General features: G+C 47.1%; 10 protein-coding genes across 11 annotated transcripts; 7 read left to right on the plus strand and 3 right to left on the minus strand.

Annotated features, from left to right (window-relative positions):
- Positions 1-239: 239 nt before the first annotated feature.
- Positions 240-2,904, plus strand: LOC111066977 (glycosaminoglycan xylosylkinase homolog). Its single transcript, XM_022355960.2, has 5 exons — positions 240-646; positions 728-1,324; positions 1,389-1,966; positions 2,021-2,221; positions 2,282-2,904. Exons 2-5 carry the CDS (start codon positions 1,046-1,048, stop codon positions 2,487-2,489), a joined length of 1,266 nt encoding a protein of 421 aa, XP_022211652.2. The 5' UTR covers positions 240-646; positions 728-1,045; the 3' UTR covers positions 2,490-2,904.
- Positions 2,815-6,376, minus strand: LOC111066974 (exosome component 10). The gene is made up of 5 exons (XM_022355956.2): positions 5,986-6,376; positions 5,730-5,911; positions 4,272-5,667; positions 3,135-4,055; positions 2,815-3,071 (listed from the first exon to the last, which is right to left on the minus strand). The coding sequence occupies exons 1-5, from the start codon at positions 6,121-6,123 to the stop codon at positions 2,991-2,993; spliced, it is 2,718 nt and encodes a 905-aa protein (XP_022211648.2). The 5' UTR covers positions 6,124-6,376; the 3' UTR covers positions 2,815-2,990.
- On the plus strand, positions 6,290-9,065 carry LOC111066978 (GPALPP motifs-containing protein 1). Of its 2 annotated transcripts, none has more exons than XM_022355963.2 (3): positions 6,290-6,571; positions 7,890-8,761; positions 8,824-9,065. In XM_022355963.2, exons 2-3 carry the CDS (start codon positions 7,892-7,894, stop codon positions 8,986-8,988), a joined length of 1,035 nt encoding a protein of 344 aa, XP_022211655.2. In that variant the 5' UTR covers positions 6,290-6,571; positions 7,890-7,891; the 3' UTR covers positions 8,989-9,065. The 2 variants fall into 2 exon arrangements, with proteins under 2 accessions (XP_022211655.2, XP_022211654.2); XM_022355962.2 differs by having other exon boundaries at positions 6,292-6,571; positions 7,887-8,761.
- On the plus strand, positions 6,566-7,825 carry LOC111066979 (phosphatidate cytidylyltransferase, mitochondrial). The gene has a single exon (XM_022355964.2). It carries the CDS (start codon positions 6,639-6,641, stop codon positions 7,653-7,655), a length of 1,017 nt encoding a protein of 338 aa, XP_022211656.1. The 5' UTR covers positions 6,566-6,638; the 3' UTR covers positions 7,656-7,825.
- Positions 9,008-10,095, minus strand: LOC111066980 (cyclin-C). The gene is made up of 2 exons (XM_022355965.2): positions 9,370-10,095; positions 9,008-9,307 (listed from the first exon to the last, which is right to left on the minus strand). Exons 1-2 carry the CDS (start codon positions 9,955-9,957, stop codon positions 9,092-9,094), a joined length of 804 nt encoding a protein of 267 aa, XP_022211657.1. The 5' UTR covers positions 9,958-10,095; the 3' UTR covers positions 9,008-9,091.
- Positions 10,096-10,145: 50 nt separating this feature from the next.
- LOC111066976 (mitochondrial-processing peptidase subunit beta) lies at positions 10,146-12,314 on the plus strand. Its single transcript, XM_022355959.2, has 6 exons — positions 10,146-10,338; positions 10,599-10,805; positions 10,870-11,198; positions 11,260-11,630; positions 11,698-11,789; positions 11,861-12,314. Exons 1-6 carry the CDS (start codon positions 10,270-10,272, stop codon positions 12,203-12,205), a joined length of 1,413 nt encoding a protein of 470 aa, XP_022211651.1. The 5' UTR covers positions 10,146-10,269; the 3' UTR covers positions 12,206-12,314.
- Positions 12,315-12,331: 17 nt separating this feature from the next.
- On the minus strand, positions 12,332-13,960 carry LOC111066975 (2-(3-amino-3-carboxypropyl)histidine synthase subunit 2). Its single transcript, XM_022355957.2, has 2 exons — positions 13,700-13,960; positions 12,332-13,628 (listed from the first exon to the last, which is right to left on the minus strand). Exons 1-2 carry the CDS (start codon positions 13,880-13,882, stop codon positions 12,357-12,359), a joined length of 1,455 nt encoding a protein of 484 aa, XP_022211649.2. The 5' UTR covers positions 13,883-13,960; the 3' UTR covers positions 12,332-12,356.
- A 300-nt stretch (positions 13,961-14,260) lies between these two features.
- LOC111066888 (protein no-on-transient A-like) lies at positions 14,261-20,090 on the plus strand. The gene is made up of 5 exons (XM_041591774.1): positions 14,261-14,697; positions 16,509-17,833; positions 19,167-19,466; positions 19,546-19,598; positions 19,866-20,090. Exons 1-5 carry the CDS (start codon positions 14,333-14,335, stop codon positions 19,971-19,973), a joined length of 2,151 nt encoding a protein of 716 aa, XP_041447708.1. The 5' UTR covers positions 14,261-14,332; the 3' UTR covers positions 19,974-20,090.
- Positions 20,091-20,981: 891 nt separating this feature from the next.
- LOC111066889 (ADP-ribosylation factor 1-like) lies at positions 20,982-22,570 on the plus strand. Its single transcript, XM_022355830.2, has 6 exons — positions 20,982-21,133; positions 21,199-21,317; positions 21,416-21,715; positions 21,799-21,908; positions 21,984-22,103; positions 22,324-22,570. Exons 3-6 carry the CDS (start codon positions 21,568-21,570, stop codon positions 22,486-22,488), a joined length of 543 nt encoding a protein of 180 aa, XP_022211522.2. The 5' UTR covers positions 20,982-21,133; positions 21,199-21,317; positions 21,416-21,567; the 3' UTR covers positions 22,489-22,570.
- A 4,406-nt stretch (positions 22,571-26,976) lies between these two features.
- On the plus strand, positions 26,977-27,533 carry LOC111066907 (dynein light chain Tctex-type). Its single transcript, XM_022355856.2, has one exon. It carries the CDS (start codon positions 27,180-27,182, stop codon positions 27,513-27,515), a length of 336 nt encoding a protein of 111 aa, XP_022211548.1. The 5' UTR covers positions 26,977-27,179; the 3' UTR covers positions 27,516-27,533.
- Positions 27,534-27,717: the final 184 nt, after the last annotated feature.

Consider the following 27,717-nt stretch of genomic DNA (forward strand, 5'->3'; position numbering starts at 1 on the left):
CAATAAGTCTGAGTCGATGTATTTTTGGGTGTTATACGAAAACATATATACGTTTGCGCTGATAGATTGCTGTCAAATTCGGCTCGTCTGAAAATGACGACACCAGAGCCGAAGACCTGGGAACGTCCGCAGCAAACTCAGCTGCAACATTTTTGTTGCATTTCTGGCCCGGCACATCTATTGTAGCCCTATTTTAGGGTGCTGCCAGACCAATGCGAGTCAGCTGAGTTTTGTTTTGTTTTGTTGTTGGCACCGGCACCGGCATTGGACGCACGTTTTTCCCATTTTCGCTCACATAAACAAAAACTATTTTTAAAGCACCGCAATTAACCAAACAATACGACGGGGCAGCAACACTCTTCGGATGCGCAATGAAATGCTTTGTTCTTGTCAGCGGCCGCCACAGAAGTTCCTGGGTGCCGAATGCGTGCTGACGACGATCGGCGCGTCGTCCAATTAATTTAATTCACAGCAGTGGGAATCGTCTGTACGCGCAGAAGATTTATTGGCTGGCTGCTGCGGCTGCCAAGAGTCGGAAAAGGGTCAGGCCACGTACACGTATTTAAACAAGAGGCGCTACATTGCCGCTGATTGACTTGTTGGCAGCGAAGTGTAGACTGACGCAGGCACCCAGTCCACGCACCCAGTAAGTAGTAGAGTTGGTCCCGATTCCGGGAAAGGACTCGCCCCAATGCAGCGACTAAAATGCCAAAGCAAATTTATCTAGATTCTCGACCGAAACAAGCAGCAGAAAGCGGCGCATGGCCGCAATTAGTGCGGATGGGAACAACAATGGACTGATGCGAACAGTTGTTGTCGATGTCTGCCAAAAAGCCAAAAGCAGCCGCAGAAGGAACAACGGCAGCATGCAACAGCAGCAGCAGCAGCGGACCAGCACCAACAAAATATTTGCTAAAATTGAGCAATTTGCTAGTGCCGCCGCGTTACGTATACGTGATATTAAAAATAAAGTACCAGCGACTGCCCAGACCATACCACAGCAGCAGCAGCTAAATAGGCGACGGCGGCCACAAGTTGCAGCAGGATGAACAAACGCACCATCATCATATTGGGGATTGTAGCCAGCCTGCTGGGCCTGGTGCTGGGTGCGAACTTCTACTTCATGTACTACCTGAACATCGAGGAGGGCCACCTGGCCAGTGTCCGGGCGCTGGAGAACATGATACGTCACAAGATGCGCCACCTGCATCCGGCCTACCTCAACCGCAATCCGCGTTTCTTCATGTTCCGCAACAAACTCCTCAAGAACTACAAAATGGCCCCCTACGAGAACGCCAGCGTGCTCTGGGACATTGCCAATTGGGTGAGTCACGGGTGAGAGGCGACAGATCGGGCATTCCTAACAACAGAACTCGTTCCTTTTGCAGTGGCCACACGAGAACGAGATCTACCCGCTGTACGACTCTTCTATGGGCCACCTGTTGGAGACGCTGCGCAAGGAGCCGATCACCCGCGTAAGCAATCTGGCGCGCGGCACTCAGCTGAAGCTCTTGACGCGCCTGTCGCAGCAGCAGAAGGTCATCTTCAAGCCGCAATGGTATCCACGCGACGAGATTATCGAGGGTGCCGTCTACAGCGGCAAGGATCGTCATACGGCCGAGGTGTACGCCTTCTATCTGGGCGCTGTGCTCGATCTGCGCTGGACACCGATTGTGGTGGGGCGCGTGGTCAATCTGAAGACTGAAATCTATGCCCAGGGCGACCAGGAGCTGCAGAGCACCATCAGCATCGAGGTGGGTGAGGATGGCAAGGAGACCTATTGCCTGTACGGCAAGTGTCACTACTGCAACGAGGAGGAGACCGTTTGCGGCGACGACAGGCACAACATCGAGGGTGTGCTCATTTACATTGTGCCCGGCACACTGGCGAAACGACGCTCCCCCTGGCAGCGCACCTACAAGGAGGACAGACGAGCGCCCTGGGAGGATGACATGACCTATTGCAAGTATGTTTTACACAACCATTAATCTTTTAAAAGTCAAACGATTCCTGTGCTCAGATCGCTGAAGAATAAAATGGAAACGATTCGCCTGCTGGACCTCATCGATGTGGCCATCTTTGACTATCTCATACAGAACGGGGATCGGCATCACTACGAGACGCGTGAGGATCGTGTGGTGCTCATCGACAATGGCAAGGCTTTTGGCAATCCCAACAAGGATCATTTGGACATCCTGGCGCCGCTCTACCAATGCTGCCTGTAAGTTTTGTCTTTCAATGTTGATTGTTGATGTTGAATTCATTTTTTTCCGGCCCTTAGTCTGCGCAAATCCACATGGGATCGCCTTCAGGTATTCTCCGGCGGCGTGCTAACGGAAATAGTCGATCGCCTGTCCAAACAGGATGCCCTGTATCCGCTCATCACGGACAAGCATAAACGCGGCGTGGAACGCCGATTGCTTGTGGTCTATGCCGTGGTGGAATACTGCATGGACCTGGAGGGTGACAAAATGTTCAAAACGCTCTAACCCCAGCTGAGGACTAGACTAAGTTGGTTGTTGGTAGACCAAAATGTGCCACGCAGCATCCACATGCTACTATCCAATCCTATCCACCGTTTCTGCCTGGGATCCGAACGTAACAGGTCTCGGCTTGGTGTCGCATGTGCCAGTTGATGCTGCACTCATTGCATATCAGTTTTCAATGTAATAATGTTTCATTTACCCCGCTTAAAAGTAGAACAAATAGTTAGAATAGATAGACGCAACTGATGTGGAAAAATGAACCTGCCTTTTAGCTAAATGATACTTTAACCCATTGACCTTAGAATACAGAACATAATCAATAGCTCTAGTTTACTGCATAGTTATGGTTGATATTTAATAGGAAGTATTTTAGAAAAATTTGCAAATAAACGGAAACAAAAGTAGATTGTTGTCCCAATTGAATATTTGTGATTCTCCTGGTGGTGGAGAACCCCGTCTGACATATTTTAGAAATGTATTTTTATATGGATTTGAAGCACAGTTCTATTTCTTGCCTTCTTTCCTTACATTACTAAATGTAAAAAGCTTATTAAACTGCTTGTTATTCCGATTGTTGGGACGATTCTGAAAGCAAAGTAAAAAATGGTAAATAAATGTGGGACGGAATAGCAGGAATATGGAACTCACCTTTCCGCGTATTGTTTGCTTGATCTCTGTGCCACGGGCACGTTGTGCGCCGCCCTTGAACTGGCGAAAGTCCACGTTCTTGTAGTCAAAGTTGTTGCCATGCGGCTTGGGCTGCTGTTGCTGCTGCACCGGTTGACTGGAGCTCTGGGGATGATTGCCTCGTGCCTTGGCACCTCTAAAGCGCTGGAACTGCTGACGCTTCTGCTGGCGCTTGCTCGGGACTTCACCCGCTTGCGCTACAGGCTTTTTCTCTATGGGAACTTCTACGACAGCGTCATCGTCGTCGCCATCGTCACTGATACTGGCGATCGTCTCGCTCTTCACTGCTGCTGGAACTGCTGCCGGTTTGGGTTTGATGTTGCCCTCCCTCCAACGCTTGCTGCTGCTGGGATGCTGGTCAGAGTCGGGCTTGTGCTTGCGCTTAAGCTGTTCCTTTAGCGGCAGGCTGTAGACGGCATCCTCGGCCTCAACCTTACCTGTGGATGACTCCAATTTGATGTCATCTGGCGGGGGTGCTGATGGGCACAGACGACGCTTGAGCAGTTCATTGCGGTCACGTGCCTGCTGGTCGGCCTTCACCTGCACCATGAGCGGAAGGATGGCCAGGTAGCGCTTGTAGGGCATGCGCAGCACCTGGCTCTCCTTGCGCAAGTGCACCAGACGCATCTCTTCCTCCGGAGTGTGCGACGAGGGCTTGGCGAACAGAGTCATGGCCGGCACAGCCAGGGGAATATCCTCGTTGGGTTGCTCCTCCACCACTGGCAGCTGCAGCCTGCCCGACGCATTGCGTTTGAGCAGCGTGGGCAGATCATCGCGCGTCTCCTCCAAGTGGGTGAAGTCGTGCGGGCAGTAGAGTTTGCTGCTGTAGTCCTTGCTGGTGGTGGGCAGGGCCTGCGGCTGGCTGCGTGCCTCCAGGATGGGCTGAAAGAGCAAGAGCAAAATAGAGATACAATATCCGTTTCCCTGGCAGCGTATTTCTATATACAAATGGCTTAAGCTTAAATGACATGCGCTGAGAGGGTGCGTTATCTTTTGATTTCAACATTAAGTACAATTAATCGTGAATGGATACAGGGGCGTGGAGCAGGCGGGCACGGCGATTAGATGGAGGGGCGACTCCTCCTCGGGGTAACTCACTTTAACCAGCGGCTGTTCCCGCGCCTTCAGCACGATCTGGTGGAGCGTGTGCAGCTGCTGGCGCACCAGCGGCGGTATGGGATTGCAGCAGGCGAGTACGCCCTGCATCTCCCTGGGCAGACTCTCGGCAATCTGGAGCATCATGTGATTGGGCAGCACATAGCCGTAGCTCTCGTCCTCTTGGCGCGCCGTCGCATCCCGCCACTCGAAAATGCCCCGCAAGGCGTGCAGCTGTCGATTGTCGAAGGAGCGCTTCGTTTTCCGCACCAGATCGAGATGCGACTCCGGGCCAATGTGGGGTTTGGTGTAGCGCTTCTTGCACACCTCTGTGCTTAGCTGGAAGACGCTGCGCAGGGCCTGCGGCTGCCCCTGCTCGCTCTGCAGCAGATCGTTGGTCATGCGCTCGTACACGTAGATCAAGTAGTGCGTGTCCTGGCGGGCGTAGTCGATGAGCTGCTGGGGGAGCGGCCGCATGCGCCAGTCGGCCAGCTGGAGGCTCTTGTCCACGTCCAGGTCTACGTAGTGCTTGAGGAGAAAGGCCAGCGACAGCCGAGCCATGTTCAGGGCCTTGGCCGCCCGATGGGTGTCGAACATGTTGACGATGTACAGCGAAAGGTCGCGCTGCAGCCACTCAATGTCCTGGTCCGCGCCGTGCAGGATCTTCAGCTTCTTGGGATCAGTCAGCACCAGGTTCAGGACGTGCATCTCCTCGCGCAGCGCAAGACTGTCGAAGATGTAGTCCTTGGTGCGCGTGGACATCTGCACCAGGCAGGTGATGCCCATGAACGTGCGATACGAGTGATGCTCCACATCGATGGCTATGTGGGGTGCCTGGCGCAGCTCTGCCAGGGCCTGATTCAACTTTTCGACACTGTCCACGAGCATCAGTTCGGTGTTCGCGGGCGGAGCAGGCATCAGAGGCGTCTGCCTCTGTATCTGCTCCGCCGACGGCTCAAACTTCATCAGCTCAAACTCATACGGATGCAAATAGGCGTGCACATTGCCCGCCTCGTCGTACTCGGGCAGCAGTGCCAGCGGCTTAAGCGAGTTTGGCTTCTCCCTGAGGCGTGGCGCAAACGGATTATGGTCACTGTTGTCCACCGGCACCTTGAAGTTCATCTGCGGCCGCATTATGTTTTTGGCCGTGAAGAGGCGAGCGGAGAGCATGTTACGCTGCGGCGTGGGTGGCCACCTGTTCCAGCTTCCCGCCTTTGCGGTCTCTGCTGGTGAGGCCACCGCTGTCGCCGGTGAGGAGCTCAATACATCAACCTGAGTCTCTAGCACCATGTGCGGATTCCTCCGCTGCCCGGCTTTGATGTCCAGATTCGTTGTAATGCGCTCGAAGAGTATATCGTTGCACTCCTGGACCATCTCGAACTGCTCCTCTACCTGGCGTCTGTATACAAAGAAAAAGAAAAAAAGAGTAAGAGGATGGAGAACCATTTGCAGGATGCTTACTTTTTAATGTCCCCCTTGACCTCTTCGGCCTGCAGCACATTGCCAATGAGACCCACTAGCCGCTGGGACAGATCGTCTATGACACGCGAATACCCAGGATAGCTGAGATACAGGGAGCGGGCGGTGCCCTGTGGAAAGGAGTTGCAGGCACGTGTGGCGGCCACCACATTCTTAAAGGCTTGCTAAAAATGAGAAAACAACAAAAAAACACCCGTTAAAATGTGAACACAGGATGCAGCGACCGCTCCACTCGCACCGTTGTGAAATCCGTTATATCGCCAATGGTGCTGCTGCCTCCTGCTGCTAGCTCCGATTCTGTTTGGAGCGGCTGCTCTGTCTGATCCTTCTCATCCTCCTGATGCTCATCCTGCTTTCTTTTCGATGAACGTTGCATTGTCTTCCCCTATTGTTGTAAATGTTCTGTTCTGTAGTACAAAAAAATGTGCGTTTTTCTTCTTCTTATTTCATCCAAAAGAAACAAAAACATATATAATTTAGAGTTTGTCAACACTACCGGCGGCAAAATTTAAGAAAAAGCATTAAGCACTACTCGCACAGCACAATAGACCACTACGAGGGCGAGAATGAAATCGGTTCAGTTTTGAAATTTATAGTGAACAATTTGGACTAATAATATGTTAGTTAGCATAGAAAAACATTCGACTAAAATGTGCCTGCCTGCCTTCTGTTGTTTCAGCCCTGGCGCTCGCTGAGACGCTACGCAGCACTGCACAACAGCTGGCTCAGGTAGGGGGAGAAGAAAAAGAAGAAGAATCTGTTGTTCCAGTGCCGGCGTCCAGCGACATTTATACGGGAAATCTGCCCAAGCAAGCGCCTAAAACGTAATTATAAAACAATAACTAGACCCGCTCTAACCAGCTGCGCAACCTCTGCATCCTCCACTCCACCATGATGGACCTGTACAGGCGCACGGTGACGCGTTTCCCCCTTGGCAGCGTGAGCTACATGTTTGCCTACGGATCGGGCGTCAAGCAGCAGGTGGGCTACAGCGAGATCGGCGCCAAGCCGAACCCGAATAGCGTCATCGATCTGGTATTTTGTGTGCGCGACTCACTGGGCTTCCATGCGGAGAACATGCACCGCCATCCCAGCCACTATTCGGCGTTGCGGCACCTGGGTCCGCGGTTTGCGGCGCAGTACCAGGAGCGGGTGGGTGCCGGTGTATACTGCAACACGCTGGTGCCGCTGCAGGACCTGGGTCTGACCATCAAGTACGGCGTGGTGTCGCAGGAGAGCCTAATCGATGATCTGACGCACTGGCGGCATTTGTATCTGGCTGGGCGGCTCCAAAAGCCAGTCACGCATCTCGTGAATCCCGCAGACAATCCACTTCTGAAGACTGCCCTCGAAAAGAATCTGCTGTCGGCCCTACTGGTGGCACTGCTGCTGCTGCCCGAAAGGTTCACCGCCTACGATCTGTTCCTGGCCATTGCCGGGCTCAGCTACAAGGGCGACTTCCGCATGATCTTCGGCGAGAACAAGCAGAAGGTCCACAACATAGTGACGCCCCAGATATCCGAGTTCTTCGCCCTCTACCAGCCGTCCATGAGCCTGCTGGAGCAGTATCTGGCCGTCAATATGCACGGCCAGGAGCCGGGCTCCCGCAAGCCGGCCATTCTCTTCGAGCAGGACAAGTCGCGCCTGGCCACGTCCCAGCACTTGCGTCGCATGCCCAAGGAGCTGCGGCGACGCCTCCAAAGCAATGCCGCCTGCCGCGGTGACTTTCCCGATGTGGTGGAGCACCTGTCGATGTCCCCGCTGCTGCCCAAGGTGCTGCAGGTCTCCGTCAACGACATCGTGTGGCGCAGCAGTGTGTCGCAGTCGGTGAAGAACATCGCCAGTGCGGGCGTCTTCAAGTCCCTGATCTACAGCTACCGCAAGGCCCAGAAGACGTTTGCCGTTTAGGTCCCATCCGATCCGAAATTCTCTCTTTCTCCCATATGCTCCCGAGGCTGCCATTTTACTGACTAAGTTGCTTCGTCCCTCGCTTCGTTATGTTGTTTAATTTTAAGCACAAAAGTTGTTACATTCAATACAGAGACCGCGTAGCCGCAAGCCAAAGAACCCCAACGAGTTTTTACTTTTTGCTTTTCGTTTTTGTAATTTTTGATTTTTCCCCATTATTCCTCTCAACAGCAGCCATGTCCAGCGATGACTGCAGCAGCGATAGCGGTAGTTCCAGCGACGAGCTGCAGCGCAAGCGGAAGCACAAAAAGTCCAGCAAGGATGTGGACAAGTCCAAGAAGAAAAAGTCCAAGAAGCACAAAAAGGAAAAGCGCCGGCACAAGGAGAAGAAGCGCAGCAGGCGCGAGGATTCGGAGGAGGAGCCGCAGCCGCAGCCTGCCCCAAAGCCAACAATTTCTGTAAATCTGCCGCCTGCTGAAGACCCAGAGGGTGCCTTTGGTGCCCCTCTGCCGCCGCATCTGCGCCAGCAGGCCAAGACTGAACCGTCCCAGATGATTGGCCCCATCCTGCCCAGCGACTTTCCCAAGGCAGCCTCACCAGCTGCCGCAGAGAATGCAGAGGATGATGAGGAGGATGACGATATGAGTGGAACCTTTGGCCCCCTGCCAAATGCCACCCAAGTGGAGCTCGAGGAGCGTGCGCTGGCCCTGAAACTGTCTGTGCTGCAGGGCGGTGGACTGGGCACCTCCACGAATGACAAGGACGGGCGCGAGGAGTGGATGCTGGAGCTGCCCGATGTGGGTCTGAAGGGCGGCCTGGCAGCTCTCAACAACCTGAAGCGAACCTTTCACCAGGGCAAGGAGCGGCCCGATTTCAGCGATCGTTCCGACTGGACAAAAACGCCGCAGAGTGAGGCAGCGGCGGCCCTAGCGGGGCCGAAGCCTTGCAGCTCCAAGGAGCTGGAGCAAATGGCCCAGGCCAAGTATGTGCAGCAGCGGGATGACGAACAGGAGCACCTGGCCAAGAAGCACAAAAAGAAACACAAGCGAGACGAGTCCCTGGTCGCAATCCACCAAAAGAAGCTGCGCAAGGAGCAAAAGGAGAAGGTGAGACACCAAGGGGCGAAATCTTAATTAATTTAAATTCATATTTTTGGGTTGCTCTGCAGGAGAAGGAACTGGCTGCCGCTGGCTTGAAGGCGGAGCGACGTCCCTTTAGTCGCGATGTGGACCTGAAGCTTAACAAGATCGACTCCAATCAAACCAAACAGATTGTGGACAAGGCCAAGATACTGAACAGCAAATTCTCCCGTGGACAGTCCAAGTATCTCTGATGTTTAAGCTTAAGATCTCTCGCATTTAATCCGCTGTAGAATTATGTGTACAAATTTGACAAAAATGAATCCTAATACTCGTCTCGTATATATCTAGATGGAATCAGCGCTGTGGCGGTGGCTTGGGCTTCGGTATTTTGGCCAGCAGCATTTGTATTTCGTCCTTCTCCTTCCAGTCCTTCCACATCTCGTACAGATTGACAATGGCCCGCACAATCTCCTGCACCTTGTCGAGGTCCACATTGAGCTCCGCAAACCACTGCTTCGTGGAGTCCTTTTGCAGTATAACGCAGGCAATCTGCAGGCAGGCAATGGCAATCTGAAAGAGTAGAGATAATCGGTTGAGACCTTCTGCGGATGGGAAGAGTTGCATGCTGCTACCTGATAGGGCGGATAGAGCAGACAGACGTCGGTGCGCAGGGAATCGTTGACGATGCGCCAGCTGAGCGTGAGCAACTGGTCCTCCTGGCCCATGTCCTGCACGAGCTGGAGCAGCGGTCGGTATGGCTGGTACACAATCAGGCAGCAGTCGAGATTCTCCAGCAGGTAAAACTCGCACTCCAGGATGTGATTGGTGCGGTAGGGAAACTCCTGCGTGTAGGCATAGCTGAACTTGGTCTTGATGGCCGACTGGCAGATGGATATCAGCCGGGAGTTGGATATGACGCCGAACTCCTCCACCTTGGAGGCGAGCAGTATGCAGGTGGGGGCCAGCAGCAGCGGATCAATGTTCTTCAGCGAATTCCTTGCATAGAAACGCTTAAAGTACACCGTGGCAGTGGCTATCACCTGCTGGCGCAGCTTCAGCTGTTCGCCCAGCACCTGGATCACGTTGGCGAAGAATATGAACACCTTCTGGTACTCGTCCTCGTTCAGGGATAGCAAATCGTGCTGACGCTCCCGCAGCAAATCCTGTTTGTCCAGTATCCACTGCTGCGAGTGCGAGCTTTGCCAAAAGTTTCCCGCCATTTAACTGAGAGTAGGCTGTGTGGCGCAAATCAACTCGAATGAAATGTACTTCTTGTTGGCCTATAATCAAAATTATATGTTTTCGAGCAACAAAACCGACACCAAAACAAAAAGAAAATTTGATTTTTGGAAACAGTGTTGAACACCGCGCATTGTTCCGATCCAGCCCTGACAGCTGTTCGAGCGCAGCCAACTTCACGCCACCCTGTGAATGAGTGTGAGGTCGTGTGTGTGTGAATTTTCATCAGCGCCAAAGGCAAACGTTTGAGAAGTAATTTTAAGTTAATAAGAATTCAACGATATAAACAAACGATGGCGTTGCGTGTTCTTGGAGTAACGCAGAATATGCGCTCGTTCCTGCGAGGCGTTGACCTCATCAAGGTAATTCCCACAGCCCGTTCGATTACGCTGACCAGGATACAAATTACGTAATTTGAATGCCCATCGACGGCACTTGCACTTGTTTCCGCGCAGTGTGTCGCTCCCAGCTGTGTCGCCTGCCCACTGTCCAGGCAGCCCACCCAGTTTATTTCGCAGAAAATACACAACTTCTTTGTGGAAAATTTCTGTGTTGTTGAATGAACTTTGAGGTTATGACTATTAACTAATCTTTTTTGCGGTCGTTTTACTCGATCCCGCAGCGCTACAAGTCGGCGGCCACTCTGCAGAAGACTCTGCTAAACATACCCGCCACCCAGGTGACCAAGCTGGACAACGGTCTGCGCGTCGCTAGCGAGGATTCTGGCGCCTCCACCGCCACCGTCGGCCTCTGGATCGATGCTGGCTCCCGTTCCGAGAACGAGAGGAACAACGGTGTGGCCCACTTCCTGGAGCACATGGCCTTCAAGGTGAGCTTTCCCCCGCAACACTTTGCCGCATTTTATATAATCTTTTTTTGTGTGTGTTTTTTAGGGCACCGCCAAGCGCTCCCAGACCGACCTGGAGCTGGAGGTTGAGAATTTGGGCGCTCATCTGAATGCGTACACGTCTCGCGAGCAGACCGTCTTCTACGCCAAGTGCTTGTCGAAGGACGTGCCGAAGGCCGTTGAGATTCTGGCCGACATTATCCAGAACTCCAAGCTGGGCGAGGCTGAGATTGCACGCGAGCGTTCGGTCATTCTGCGCGAGATGCAGGAGGTGGAGAGCAACCTCCAGGAGGTGGTGTTCGATCACCTGCATGCCACCGCCTACCAAGGCACTCCCCTGGGCCAGACAATCCTTGGACCCACCAAGAACATTCAGTGCGTATAACAAAAACCTTCTGAGGGGTCGGATCCCGTCTCATTGCTCGTTTTTTCGCAGGTCCATTGGCAAATCCGACCTGACCGACTACATCCAGACCCACTACAAGGCCTCGCGCATTGTCCTCGCCGCTGCCGGTGGTGTGAAGCATGACGATTTGGTCAAGCTGGCCGGCTCGAGCCTGGGCAGCCTGGAGGCCAGCACGCTGCCACCAGAGATTACTCCCTGCCGCTTTACCGGCTCTGAGGTGCGCGTTCGTGACGATTCCCTGCCCCTGGCCCATGTGGCTGTCGCCGTTGAGGGCTGCGGCTGGACCGATCAGGACAACATCCCGCTGATGGTGGCCAACACCTTGGTGGGTGCCTGGGATCGCTCTCAGGGCGGTGGAGCCAACAATGCCTCCAACTTGGCCCGTGCCAGCGCCGAGGACAGTGAGTAGATCACAGTAGTAGTAGGATTTATCCCAGAGTTCACACAGTTATGCGTCCCCATCCACAGACCTGTGCCACAGCTTCCAGTCGTTCAATACCTGCTACAAGGACACCGGTCTCTGGGGCATTTACTTCGTGTGCGATCCTCTGCAGTGTGAGGTAAGTCCAAGCCACAGATATCTCTCTCTCATATCTATCCGGATATATAATCATGAGATTGGCATTGGCAGGACATGATCTTCAACATTCAGACAGAGTGGATGCGCCTGTGCACCATGGTCACCGAGGCCGAGGTGGAGCGCGCCAAGAACTTGCTGAAGACCAACATGCTGCTGCAGCTGGACGGCACCACACCCATCTGCGAGGACATTGGCCGCCAGATTCTGTGCTACAATCGTCGCATCCCACTGCACGAGCTGGAGCAGCGCATCGACAATGTCAGCGTGTCGAATGTGCGCGATGTGGCCATGAAGTATATCTACGACAGATGCCCGGCCGTCGCCGCTGTGGGACCCGTCGAGAACCTGCCCGACTACAACAGAATTCGCTCCTCCATGTACTGGTTGAGGGTCTAGGCTCCTCCCCCCCACCACCACTGTTGTTGGACATGTACCGAGTAGCTTAATCCAAGAAAATTGCATGCTAAAATAACAGTAAAGTAAACCGAAAAGATACCTACAATAACATGCCGCCACGCGATCTGTTTTGCTCCATTTGGAGTGGTATTTATTGATGCGAGTAGTTAATCGGAATGCCACTGAGGCCTGGCTGCAGTTCGGCCGGCTCTGTCTGTCCCAGTGCCGGGTCCAGTCCCTGCCAGGTGCGGTCCTCGAACGTCAGCCCCGTGTTGGTCGTCATCAGAGCCATTTTGGCTTGGGTGGCCACAGCCAGCGAGGCAGGATCCCTAGCCGTCTCGAGCGATGCATTGGCCGCACCACCCCGCATGCGACCACTGACCAAGCTGACGTCGTGCTCGGGCACCGCCTGCTCGTCGAAGGCCAGGAAGCTGCGTCCCGCGGGCAACAGCTCCTTGAAATCGGTCACATACGCCTCGGGGTATTTCATGTGCCAGGCGGGGTTCAGCGCCATCTCGGCCTCAAAGACCGAGACAATGGGCTTGTAGTACTCCTTGGAGTTGTACATGTTGTTGAAGGGGCAGCCGATCAGCACGAAGCAATCGATCTCCAGGAAGTTGGCCAGCTTTGCCGGATTGATGCGGCCCACAGAGATCAGCTGCGTCTTGATGCCACGACCCTTGGCCATGGCCTGGAGGCGAGCGACCACATCGAGGTACCCCTCGGCTGTCAGAGTGGCCACGATCAGGCCCAGGGTCTGTGCATCCTTGCACTTTTCGATATAGAAGTAGCGCCTGCGTATGTACTGGGCTGTCAGGGGATTCTTCGCGCTGAGCGTGCCGGAGGCTCCGTCGAAGATGTGCCACTGGAGGGCTGGCGCGGTCAAGGAGAGATTGGCAAAGCGCTGGTTATCGGACCCCACAAAGATGCAGATGCGCTCGCTGGCCGCCTTTGGATGCTGCTTGGTGGCATCCGCATCTCCTTCGGCCAGCGGATACACTTCCAGAACCAGCTCCTTCGGCTGCAGTGCCTCACTGAGCTGTTTGTAGAGACTATTCTCCTCGCCCAGCTGGTCGCGCAAATGGTGATAGCCAATGTCCAGGTAAACACAGACCTCACGCTCCTGGCACGCGGCCTGTAGGGAGGAGGCCAGCTTCTCCATCATCACTGGCACATCGAGAAACAGCTCCGGGTACATGTAGAGCACGGGCAAGCGACTGGCCTTGCTCTGGCAGGCGTTGCCAAAGTGGATTACACTGTCTGCCTCCACGTGAGCGGCTGCTATCTCGTCCACACAACAGCTGCCATATGTGGTGTCTGCCATAATGAACACCTTGACGTCCTCGGGAGCCAGCGATTCCTTCAGGTCAACGCTGATGGCATTGCTGTGCGGCAAATAGTCATCCGGGAATTGCAGGCAGATCTGCAAACGGATAAAATTGGACTTTGATACTGGCTCTGACCAGTCAACTGGAGTGCACTGTCTGTACGAACCCGCTTAAAGCCATTCTGTCGTATCCATCCACTGCTCACTTTTCTGTGAGTTTCATTCCAGATTTGTTCGAATGTGACTTGCTCCTCGGCCCGTACCTCTGTCTCGCGCTCCAGTGCGGCTGTGTCCGAGCTGGAAAATGCAGATGCAGATGCAGCTGATGCAGATGCACTCTCTGTTGTCATGGTGGAATATTTTTTGCTTAAAATCACATAAAATAAACAAAGTTTTCCTTTTTTCGGACTTGGAAATCGAAAACTATCGATAAGAGTGTCGGTAGTATGGATGCAGGGATAGGGATCGGAATATTATTTCCGATTAATTCCCACGAAAATTACAACACTCGAATATTCTGTACGCAGTTCAGTTGATTAAAAGGATACTTAGAGCTCATCAAATTCCATTTTTAAGGTATATTAAAGTACTTTTTAAAGTATACTGAATGGTTCATGATTATTTTCCTCGGTATTTTTGGTATATTTTGATAACGAGAAGGTATTTTTCGGTATATTTCTATAGTTTTGGACGGTATAATTGATCAATAAATCCGCGGTCACACTTGAACGCTGCTTTTTTTCTGTCTCGGTTGTGCAATTTTTATATTGTGTTTTTTCTCTCGTCGTTAAAAGTATAAAATGGAAACAATCATTTTAGATAGTCCCCAAAGGGCTACACCTTTGCCGCAGCGACAGCCAAGGGTAAACAATCCGGCCAATAAAGTTATTGGCAAGCACACTGCGCCCAAGCAAAATAGTGGCTCCGATGGCAGTCCAGCCGAAAAGAAGACACGATTCGGTGGCCCAAACAACCAGAATGGCGGTCCGGCCGGTGGTGGTGGCGCTGGCCAGAATCAGAACAAGAATTTCGGAAACAAGGGTGGATTCGGCGGCAATAATCGCAATCGCCGTGGAGGAAACCAAAATAGACAAAATGTGCAGGGTCCAAATAACGCAAATGTAAGTGAAAAACTGATCAGAATATCCCCTCCCCCCTATCTCTTGTATGTACACCACCACACATAAATGGGTTTATGTCTATGAAAGAAATAAAAAAAATGGACCGGTTCATTCTGTGCATTTGTTAGATGTGATTCCATGCATACACATGTATGTACGCCAAGGTGGCTGCAAAATGAACAAAAAAATAAACAACCCTTTGGTAGCAATACCGCGTATAAATATACATACATATTCATATATATGTGCTGCAGTTTGTGCATGTATTACAGCATTTTGAGAATTAATTAAAAACATTCAGTACACATTTATGTACTTACATTCCCATTTTTAACAATTGTTATAGTTTTAATTGCTCAAACAAATATGTATGTACTGGGTATTATTCATAACAGAATGGTTTTTGTTTAAACATTCAAAAGTTCATTACTCTCATTCAAAAAAAAAGTATGTATACATGCATAAGTCATTATTTTTTTTGTTGGGAAAGGCTTATAGACCAGCCATCTAAAAATGAATATGACTATATTATATCCACAATCTACAGAGTCATTGTTTGTAGAAGAACACTTTTGGGGGTGTTTAATATTTAACTTTTTTTGGGTGATGCTAAAATCGCTATAATTCGAAGCGATAATTTGAATTTTTTTTTTAAATGATCTTGTGAATGGTGGTCCTGGCTTTGTAATTGGAGCGGTGACTTTTCGCAGGCTTAATCACTGGCTACATGAGGCTGTTGCAGCCTGGCACCATTGGTCCGGAATTTTGTATACTATTTATTTATAAGTGGACATTTATTTAGGCACCAGGCACCTGGTGCCACTGCAGCCCCCGTGTAGAGGCAGTGGCCTTTACCCAACACTGTATACACTGTCGCTAAAGTAGCGGTATTCTATGGATTTTTTATTGCGAATCTCAAGGAGAAAGGGCAACAACAAAATTGAATGAATGTGGATTTGAACTTGCCGAAAGTTGGCCCCTTTGCGGGACCAATACTTCATTTATTTAGCTGGGAAATATTTTATGAAAGTCAAACGATCGTTTACCGATGTGTATCGAACCTAATGTAATCATTGGAAGAGTATTTTTACAGTTTTTACATATGCCTATTTTATAAGGATCTATTGTTCGAATGATGTTTTCGATGCCAACTATGTACACATATGGATATAGTGCTGCCAGTCAGGCTAATTTCTGAAAAATGTGTGTTATCTCTCTCTGAAAGGGTAAACAAATGAATTATTTTCGGATGTAGAAGCACCATTTCTTTGGTACCATGGGTACCAAATGAAATCAAATGGTAATCCGGGGTTAAGGGATTTTGCCTTTTATTGTACGTAATTTTTGGAGGCTACTCACGAAAAATAATTAGCCAACATAAATAAGCTCTTTAATTAAACATGCATTATTATTGCATTATTTATGCGACGGCCAAGAAATGCCACCTTGCTGGGATTGTTTATTGTAACACACACGATTTATTCTCAAACGTAGTAAATATACAAAAAAATTTCATAAAAATCGGTCGAGCCGATTCGCAGGAGTTTAACGACAATCACTGGGACACGAGATTTTTTAATACTATACTAGATATTCTACCCTATACACATACATACGCACATCCATGACTGGATGCAATCCATCTCTGCAGTGACAGTACCAGTCCCCCAGAACGTTCAGCTGTGTCCCTAAAAAAAAAAAATCCCTGCTTCTTGGAGGCTAATTGATTCGTTCTTTGCCGGGGGACGAGACGCACTGCAGATTGGGGGTCCAGACATATCCGTGCGTATCTTCCACAGCCTTTTCATCATTCTTCTTATACTGATTTGAATATATATATATAAAACAAATATAGCAAAAGTCTACTACTAATGAAGCAGTCAAGCCGGACGCCGCAAATGTCGCTGAGAAAGTTAATGAACCGGTGGCTGCAAATCAGCAGCCAGCTCCCAATGCATAACCAAGGTCCAGGGCATGGTCAAGGACAAGGGCAAGGTGGTTTCCGCGGTGGTCCTCGCGGCGGTGGCCACAACCAACAAGGAGGTGGTGGCGGCGGCAATCATCCAGGAGTCGGTAACATTCAGCCAGGAGGTGGTGGCAGTGGCAATCATCCAGGAGTCGGTAACATTCATCCAGGCGGTGGTAACATTCATCCAGGCGGTGGTAGCAATCATCCAGGTGTTGGTGGCAGTCACCAGGGAGGCGGCGGAGGAGGTGGACGTGGACAGCAGCAGCAGCAGCGTGATCGCGGTAATCGCGGCGGCGGCGGTCAACGTTCTGGCGGGGGCCAAGGTGGACCCAACATGAGCATGATGGGCGGTGGCGGTCCACGCGGTGGTGGCGGCGGCGGCGGGGATGATTTCTTTATTGGCCAACGTCTGCGGGCCATTACTGGGCCCACACTGGAACTGCCACCCGTGGAGTTGCCCGAGGAGACCAAATTCTCTGGCCGTAACCGTCTGTATGTGGGCAATCTCACCGCCGACATAACCGACAATGAGCTGCGCGAAATGTTTAAGCCTTTCGGCGAGATTGGCGAAATATTCTCCAACATTGAGAAGAACTTCACCTTCCTTAAGGTCGACTATCATGTGAATGCCGAGAAGGCCAAGCGCGCCTTGGACGGTTCCATGCGCAAAGGGCGCCAGCTACGCGTCCGTTTTGCACCCAATGCAACCATCTTGCGCGTGAGCAACCTCACGCCGTTCGTTTCCAACGAGTTGCTGTACAAATCTTTCGAGATATTCGGCCCCCTCGAACGGGCCAGCATAACCGTCGACGATCGCGGCAAGCATTTGGGCGAGGGTATCGTTGAGTTTGCTAAGAAGTCTTCGGCCAGTGCCTGTCTGCGTTTGTGCAATGAGAAGTGCTTCTTTTTGACGGCCTCACTGCGCCCCTGCCTGGTGGAGCCCATGGATGTGAATGACGACAACGATGGCCTGCCCGAGAAGGCTCTCAACAAGAAGCTGCAGGACTTCAACCAGGAGCGCAGCGTTGGTCCGCGCTTTGCAGATCTTAATTCGTTTGAGCACGAGTACGGCTCCCGCTGGAAGCAGCTGCACGATCTCTACAAGAGCAAGCAGGACGCCCTTAAGCGTGAGCTCAAAATGGAAGAAGACAAGCTGGATGCTCAGATGGAGTACGCTCGCTATGAGAAAGAGACTGAGCTCCTGCGTCAAGGTCAGTATTATCACAATGGTGGGGTGGGGGGATTAACACAAAAAGAAAAAAAAACTTCAGCTGGGCCGAAGCTTTCCATCAAATACTTTGATTTTGTTCCATTCTCCTCTATTGTATCGCATGCCTTTTACTTGGTAGCCCTGTGCGTGGTGTGGATGCATCTGCATCTAATCTCCGTGTTTCTCTCTCACTTTTGATCGTCTAACAAAAGAGTATTTTATTTATATTTGGCTTAGGACAAGTCTTTAGTCTAAATATACGGACTATGGCGGCGTGTTACATTTACATTTCTTTGTGCAGATTAATTGTTGTGCATACAACAGGGGTGTGGGACATAGAATATATAGTTTTCCAGCATTATTTTACATCACTGCTCCAATATCAACACATTCCATATTTTCAGAATGATGTTGATTCCACTGTTCCACTGTTATCGATTTGTGGCGTTAACGCAATAACGCAGAATTAGCGTTTACATTTGTCATAAATTTGAGCAATTACTCAGCTGTATTGCTCTATGAAAACAGTTGATTAGTGAGTTTCCTTGTAGTTTTCTGTGAAGTATTTAATTGTGAATTGCGGCAGACTGCAAACCACGAAAACTATCTATTTCCTCTTGAAGATATATCGGAAGTGGGTGGTACACAAAAATTTAGATCTAATCACTTATCTAAGGAAACGATGAAACTAAAAGTATTTTTTTTAAGGATATATATATTTATATATACTTCATTTTTTCCACCGGCATAAACTACTGGGGGGTTACGCTATTTATTTTTTTGATTTGATACGCTAACAAGATAGGCAGAAAAGGCCAGAGGCAATATTCGGCTAAATCAAATAAACGCAGCTGCGTTAACGTGCAAACTTGCAAACAAACGAAATTACGCTTGATTTTGCATTGATAATTGTCTCTTATTTTTTGTCTATCACAAATAAATATAGCCATTCGCTTATGGGCACTTTTGTGAAAAGTAAACCAACGTCATTCCATGAATGTATCGTGCGCAAATGGACTTAGAATATTATAATGCTTCAGGTTATAAGCTGCTGAAATGTTGAATTTATCCAAGACCTAAGCAAGTGTTTCTTCTACTGTGGGGTGGGGTGGCAATTGTTTCTTAAAAACAAGAGCTGATGTTCCATTCGAAATGTATGGCTTGTGGGAAAAATATTCTCTGAAAGATATTTTGTTGTCGTCCTTTGAGGTTTAATTCTGCCAAAAAAAAAAACAAGCGTTTTTCTTGTTCCTTAGGAGGCAATGATCGTGGCAGATCATGGCCATTATATTTTATATACCTTTGCCCTAATAGTGTGTGTGTATTTCCCTTAGAGCTGAGAAAGCGCGAAGTGGACAATGAACGCAAGAAGATGGAACGGGAAATGCGCGAGAAGCAGGCTGAGGAAATGCGCCAGCGTGAGGAGGAGACTATGCGTCGCCATCAGACCGATATGCAGTCACGCATGGTGCGTCAGGAGGAGGATATGCGTCGTCGCCAGCAGGAGAACACATTGTTCATACAGGCACAGCAGCTGAATTCGCTGCTCGATCAGCAGGAGGGCTTCGGCGGCAATGACTCTGGCTTTGACAATTTTGGAGGCAATAGCAATTCTCCGTTTGAAGTGTTTAGAGGTATGAAATAAACCAAAGGGAAATAATTGAATGTTCAAAAAGAATCTGTAATAAATATTGTGTTTTTTTCTCTACTTAGGAAACAATAACAATTCAACCATGACTGGAAATAACTCCGGACCCAACAACCAGGTATGTACAGGGCTCCCAACCACAGAGACTTCTTAGTCCGGTCAAAAACCCTGTGGCAAAGAGTTTTCTCTTTCCCAAAGATTTTCTCTAAACATCCATTTTGTGGGAGCATATAGTCTATTAAGATTCAAGGCATCGGTGGCTCGGTAGATCTGTTCTTTGTCTGGGTTCTGTTCAGGCCATTATAGTATCCATAAACTGGGATTCAGGGTCTTATATGTGGCTAAAGGAACTCACTTTAACAATTATATTCCCTTATTTGAATAGGAATCCTTCGGTTTTGAATTTGGAGCTAACAATATGAACCAAGGAGGCAATCAGCGTGGAAATAACGGCGGAGGAAATAATGTCCCATGGGGACGTCGTCGTTTTTAAGACAAAAACACTACTGGATTAATCATGTAAACATATACACACACAAAAATCGGATGATAGATTTAAACAATTGACTTTTTCACTCACTTCGCGAGTGAAATAAATGAAACATGAAAACATGAACTCTGTCTTTAATGTACTCATATTTATAAATATGCTTTAATTTAAAATATTGTCACACGATTCCCAAAAAAAAAAACCATAAAATATCGATTGATTGGATAATAATCAAGAAATGAAGAAGAAACGCATGGAAGAAATCCCCTGAAGCAGTATTCCCATCAACTCTTAGCCATTATGTACATAGATTTAATCATACAATAATTTTAGAGATATGTAGACACTATTTCTGCAGTATGTCTACCTTTCTTCTTTTTTTTTTTCTTGTATATCATTCGATTCAAATATATATAATGATATATACAAATTCGACTATTGAATTTCAAGATGTTTATCAACTGATTATGATAATTTCCATACATAAATGTACACACACGTGGAATGTGAATGGTGGGTGAGTGGTGAGTATTATACATATGTATGTATTCATGGGAGGGCTGTGACACTGCAATAATATTCTCTTTACAAATGGCATCATTTTGTCATTTTTCTTTTTCACCATATCTTCGATTTTTGTCTGATTATAGGGTAAATTAATTACCATGCGAATAATTGGACTTTTTAATTATATATGTTTTCATTTTGTCATTGGAAATGCCCATATCTATGGCGTACGCCAAGTTTTCTCAACGGAAATTTGGGTGCTAATTGTATATTAACTTTGAGGAGATCTGCTCAGATCGCTTCAAGAAAGAATATGATTTCTTTAGAATATATTTAAAAACTAAACGAGTTAATAAAATAATACAATTTCAAGAGATTTGTACAGCTGCATGGATATATAAATCTACCTACTGTAAAGATGCATTCTGGCGCGTTCTGTTGAACGCCTTTGATACATGCCTTATTATCGCGACGTCGCTAGTATAATCGGCTCAGAACCTATCGATATTGGTAATTCTTCGGGACTTCTACCAAAAAACAATCAAGTCAAAGTGGGATAATTCTTAGTAAAGCCTAGTACTCAGATCCTGGCAGAAGCAGGGATAGTATTCGGATGAAACCGTTAAAAAACTTGGCCGCAGACGCCAAGGGGACTGGTGAGCGCATAATCCATTTTAATAACAAGGCATCTGAATTTCATAAGCGAATTGTTATGACTCAGTTATCTACACGTCAGCTTGTGGGGAACGATTAGGCCAAACAAAAGACTCTGCCTCAGGGGCAATCACAGACATAAATTCGATTCAGTTGCAGTTGCCAGACTATCGAGTCCGGTCGCATGTAAGAGCAGCTGTGACAAGACCAATACGCGGAGTCCTGCACCGTTTGCAAACATTTGTGGTTAATTGAAACATAGATTTGGTTTGGTTTATTTGCAGATTCTCCAAGGCCAAGCGTACAAGTCAAGAGTTTGCATATTTTCATGAGCATTTTCCGACTCGGATTTGAACTGTTATAAATCCAAAGCCAAGCAAGAAAACCAGCAGCAGCACTTCTTCAAGCTATAGAATTGAAAGACAAGCTAACGACTATGGGAAATGTATTCGGCAATCTATTTAATGGCCTCTTTGGCAAAAAGGAAGCGAGAATATTGATGGTCGGTTTGGATGCCGCTGGTAAAACCACAGTTCTGTACAAACTCAAATTAGGCGAAATTGTTACAACGATACCTACCATTGGTGAGTAAAACTAGCTAGCAATTCTCGGTATTATCGGTACTCAATCTATATGTTTTATTCTCCTCTCGCTCCACTCTTTCTAGGTTTCAATGTGGAGACTGTAGAATACAAGAATATTAAATTTACAGTGTGGGATGTGGGCGGTCAAGCCAGAATTCGTAAAATGTGGAGGCATTACTGCGTGAATACACAAGTAAGTGGAATCTCGGATTTCGGCATTTATTTCGACGATTATTGCTATAATTCTCGTTTCTTGTTCCCATTACAGAGTCTTATCTTCGTTGTGGACAGCAATGACCGGGATCGTATTGATGAGGCGAGAGAGGAATTGATGAGCATGCTAGCGGAGCACGAGTTTCAAGTCTTACTAATATTCTCCAACAAACAGGTAAGCATGTAAAGCAGAGACAAACCAAACACATATATTTATACGGTTTTCGTTGACGTGGCCCAGAATCTCCTCTAAGATGATGCTATTATATATATTATGATTACCTAAAGTTATTTTTGCTTCAAGACGGGACTGATATGTCAATTATTGACAGGAATACTTTATATCCATTATTGAAAATCGTTAAAAATTAAAATTTTTTGTTGAATCTTTTTAGGATCTACCGAATGCAATGAATGCGGCTGAAATGACCGACAAGCTCGGTTTGAACGCACTCATAAACCAAAACTGGTACATTCAAGCGACGTGTGCAACTAACGGCGATGGACTCTACGAAGGACTCGACTGGCTGTCCAATCAGCTCAAGCATGTTAATCGCTAATTAAACCAACACATAAACTACAAACACAACATGAAAAATACACAAGCAATGCAGCAGCAGAGAGAATGAAAAACCACAGCAGCAGCAAAAGCAAAAGCCTATCTTCGCATAATTTAAAAGGCTCTTCTCCTTCGTTTTTATTTACAAAACAAGAACGGGATATTTCTCAACGAGTTGCCAGAACAGAAAATTTCAAGCAGCATATAAAAGAACGCTACCAGTTTCGTTTTAGATTAGTATTTAAATTTTAAAAGTTTATTAACAATAGTTCTTGTGCTGATCAAACTAAAAAGTGTATTATCGTGAAATTATTATCAAAGAATTAAATTAAATTTATTAAATAAATTAAATTAAATTAAATTATTTACTTTACAACTGTTTTTCACAAATGTACATGTGTTTTTGCGAAAAATTCAAATCGTTCATTCCATTTGCCAGTTATCTGGGGCTGCTCTCCATTTCAAGAAATTTGCCTTCTTTCCAGTGGTACTCGACATAAATACCCCTTCATTTTCAATATCATCAATGTGCAGCCAGTAGTAGTAATTGTCGTCTATATTCTTTTCCACTAATTGCATCTCCTTCTTGTTCTGCAGGCTAGCCAGGTGGCCGCCCAACTCTTGACATCTATCCCGGGCATCTGACCAGTTTAGTTTCTCATTCTTCTCAAAATAATAATATTTTCAGCCGAGTTTTTGAAATGTTACGTGTCGGTTGTTCTACAGTGTCTTTAGCATTGACTCGGACTCTTCGATGGTTGCCTCATGGGTAGAAATTTTATCCTGTTGGTTCGTCAATTCATCCTGTACCTTGGCCAGTCTGGTCTCTGAATCCAAATGGTTATTTTCATAGCTTACAAGCTTCGTTTCATGGCCTGCAAATTGATTTTTCAGTCCGTTAGTACCTCTGTCAGATTATTTCCCTTCGACTCGATATTGCCTGTCAGCTAAATCTTTTTCTATATTGCCAAGTTGCTCTTTGATGTTGTCGGCTTCAGAGAGATATTTCAATTGTTGGTCAGCTAATTGTTCCTTTATTCCGCTTAGCACATCAGCAAATCGGCTACCATTTGAAGTAGAAACGGGTTCTTCTTGTCCTGAGTTCTGTTTCTCAAGTTCCTCTAATAAATCCTGTAAATCGTCTGAATACGTATGGTTCTTGCCTCGGTGTGCCAACTGGACCGATACAACCTTCGACTGCTCGACGTCGATCTTCTTCTCTATTTGTGCCAGTCTCTGAATAATTTGGAGAGCACCCAACACCAGCTGTCGTTGTTTGCCTTCTAACTTTTCAAGTCTCTCAATGACTGAGCTTTCGACCAAAGCAGCACTCTCCTGCTGCTCTTTGATTTGTTTCTCTAGACCACCCAGTCTTTTGCTCAACCTGCCTACATATATCAGAATCGTTCCTTTCCAAAGCTTGGCGTTCAGTCAATTTATGTTCTATACTGTCTGGTCTTGCCATTCTGGATTCGATTGCCTGCAGTGTTTGTTTGTTGACTAGGTTTTGAGCCCAATCCTGTTGGGTTATTTTCCATGTTATTAATTTGCAGTTGCATCATAAGCTGTTGATCCAAGACTGATTTGATTAATTCGGAGCAGAAGTCTGAGCAGCCAGCAATTGGATCCACCTGTGATTACGTTTATTGAATATTCTCGCTGTCTTCAATTTCTCCTACTCTAATATACGAGTACTTACCAAACTTTTTGCCAGGGATCCCTGCAAGAATAACCCAAGGAGAAAAAATGCAATAATGAAGCTCATTATTCCATCGTTTCTGTCTTACAATTGTTTCAAAAATGTTTCAGGAAATTATCGGATATTGGATAGCGTCGTATGACGCTCAACCGTGATTCCGTTGTCATAAACAGGAGCTTTGAATCTACAGCAACACTCTACACTTTTTTATCAGCTGAATATTCAATTTCTGGTTCGTACTCTAATACGAAACGAAGGAACGAAGCGGATTGTTTTCGGTCTTTTTCTCTGATAGTGTAAATTATGTACCGTTTCAATACTTGAGACATAAAAAAACATATACTCAGCATTAATGCTGTAAGTCTTTAAGTTCTTCAAAAAGTAACCAGAAATATGTATATAAACACGATCAGAATTATTTGTTTTAGACATTTATTTAAATTTTATAAGTTTAGTAACAATCATTCTTGCGATAATCAAATTCAAAAATCTTTACGTATTTGTAGAACTTGGAATGCATATAGGGCTTCAAGGTGTATGCTTTTATTTATTTAAAGCAAAATTATTTACTTTAAAACTCTTTTTCACAAATGTACATTTGTTTTTCCGAACAATCCGAATCGTTCATTCCTATTAGTTTTTCACCCAAGGCATATGCTACTTCTAAACAATCTTCTTCACCAAGCCAGTTATCTGGAGCTCTTCTCCATTTCAAGAAATTCGCCTTCTTCCCAGTAGTACTCGACATAAATACCCCTTCATTTTCAATATCATTAATATCCAACCAGTATTAGCTGTCGTTTATATCCCGTGTCACTAAAAAGGTATACTCCTGCTTGTTCTGCGGGCTAGCCAGGTGGCCGCCCAATTCTTGGCATCTATCCCGGGCATCTGCCCAGTTTAGTTGTTATCCCTTTTCAAAATTGATCCGAATTTTTTGAGCCGAGTTTCACATTTGTTTCTGGCTGCCGAGAGTAGCGTTGGTTAGTCATTTGATCCTGTGGTTGGTCTAATCCAATTGTTTATTTTCATAGCTTTCAAGCTTCGTTTCGTGGCCTGCTAATTGATTTTTCAGTCCGTTTAGTACCTCTGTCAGATTACTTCCCTTCGACTCGATATTAAGTTGCTTGTCAGCTAAATCTTTTTCTATGGCGTCAAATCGCTCTTTGATCTTGGCGGCTTCAGAGAGATGTTTCAATTGTAGGTCAGCAAATTGTTCCTTTATTCCGCTTAGACCATCAGCGAATCTATTATTTGAAGTTATGATTTCTTGTTGCCCCAACAGCACTTTCTCAATGTTGTACAGTCTCTTGATAACTGAGATTTCACCCAAAGTAGAAACGGTGTCAACTTGTCCTGCGTTCCGTTTCTCTAATACCTCTACTCTATCCCGCAAATCGTCTAAGTACAAAGTGATCTTGCGTTGGTGTGCCAGCGCTCGCCCTACCCCTTCTGGTTCCTGTGGCAACTGGTCCGATTTGTTTGACTTGAACTGCTCGACGGCTATCTGATGGTCTATTTGTGCTAGTCTCTCAAAAATTTGATGAGCACCCGACACCAGCTGTCGTTGTTTGGCTTCTAATTTTTCAAATCTCTCTGAGGCGGAGCAGAAGTCTGTGCAGCCAGCAATTGGATCCACCTGGGATTGAATATTCTCGCTTTTTTCGATTGCTCCTACTCTAATATAAGAATACTTACCAAACTTTTCGCCTGGGATCCCTGCGAGAATAACCCAAGGAAAAAAAAAGCAATAATGAAGCTCATTTTTATCAGTTGTTTAGTTCAACAATTCAAATACAAGACTGAAGAGCATTAAGACTTGGGAGATGTTTAAGTAGGGGATCTGAAGACTTGTTATCAAGAAGAAAAAAATTAGCAAGGCCAGGAAAAGGCAAGGAGGACTCATATCGTAAATGGGTCGTCAGTGAATACTTAAAAACAATGATAAGAACAACATATATTTAAATATATTTCAAACTTCAAAACCCCCTTATTCGCTTTCCGCATTCTTTTCGGTCTTCGTTTTGCATTTGTCTAATTCGGGGAAGTCCAAAAATTAATTTCGTTGCGTTTGCAATACATGCCAGCGCTTGCGTCAGCTGCTGCAGTCATTTAAAGTAGAAAGTTTTTGAAATTCGGACGCAGTAAATATTTAAAAATAACGGCAAATAAAAAAAAAATAATTTTCCCCCCCCCCCCCCCCCCCCCCCCCCCCCCCCCCCCCCCCCCCTTTTTTTTTTGCCCCCTTCCCAATGGCCAAAAATGCTGATCGCCATCACAACTCTAGCTCAATTTGGACTCTTAGCTAACCAGATGCTCGCCAACGATCTGCAACAGTTGTCTCAGATCTTCGTCGGCAACACGATTCGTGAGAGATTTATAAATATTTCTTTACCGATCAACAGATATGTTTTGGTTTAATCGCGCAATATATTCTCAATATCTCAATACGTCTGAATAAAATCAGATTGCATTTTTCCGGCTTAATTCTTGAGTTAAATTGAATTGTCCTTTTTGTAGAATTCAAGGAGATCGAAGCGGTTGGCACTACCGATTGTTTCTTGGCGAAAACATCGATAGGAAACAGTACTCTTCTTATTGATGATGAAATCAATAAAAAAAACAATATAATAAATAAAAAAAATAAGCAACATGGCCATTCAGTCAGTAAAGAGTAAAAGACATTTGCCTTCAATGCAATATTTTCGCCATAATCGCCAAAAAATATCACATATCAAATCAAATAAACATCGATATACACCTAGTGTAGCCGTATTCGGCAAACAGAAAAATCTAACAACAAAATAACTTTAGACATCCCTTTCAGACCGAACAAAAAATTCTTGAAGCCCGACATATTTTATTTTCAACTCAAGGCGTCGACTACGAGACAAAAGCGCGCGCACAACGAGTCAAACAAACAAGCTAGATAAACAGCATAAAATATAAAATAGATATTCGACTGATTTGGCCGCTTGCAAGCCGAAACAAAAATGGATGACTCACGCGAAGAAAGCCAGTTCATAGTGGATGATGTGAGCAAGACGATTAAGGAGGCCATCGAGACCACCATCGGGGGCAATGCGTACCAGCACGACAAAGTGAATAACTGGACCGGCCAGGTGGTGGAGAACTGCCTGACGGTGCTCACCAAGGAGCAGAAGCCCTACAAATACATTGTCACGGCCATGATCATGCAGAAGAATGGAGCCGGACTGCACACGGCCAGCTCCTGCTACTGGAACAACGATACAGACGGCAGCTGCACAGTGCGCTGGGAAAACAAGACCATGTACTGCATCGTGTCCGTCTTTGGCCTGGCCGTTTAGACGCGATTCGCGGATGCCAACCAAGAAGCAACATAGAAATCACACAACTAACTATTAAGGGGGAGGGATTAACAAGATTGCCGCCGTACATAATTTTTCCAGCACAGCATTCAAACACGGACACGGACACAGACACTGAGACAACAACAGATACGCCCGCAGCCACGCAGTACACACGGCCATCCTACGGACCAGGACCAGG

The sequence above is a fragment of the Drosophila obscura genome, unplaced genomic scaffold (genome assembly GCF_018151105.1).
Source record: "Drosophila obscura isolate BZ-5 IFL unplaced genomic scaffold, ASM1815110v1 contig_150, whole genome shotgun sequence".
In the NCBI taxonomy this organism is placed as follows: Eukaryota; Metazoa; Arthropoda; class Insecta; order Diptera; family Drosophilidae; genus Drosophila; species Drosophila obscura.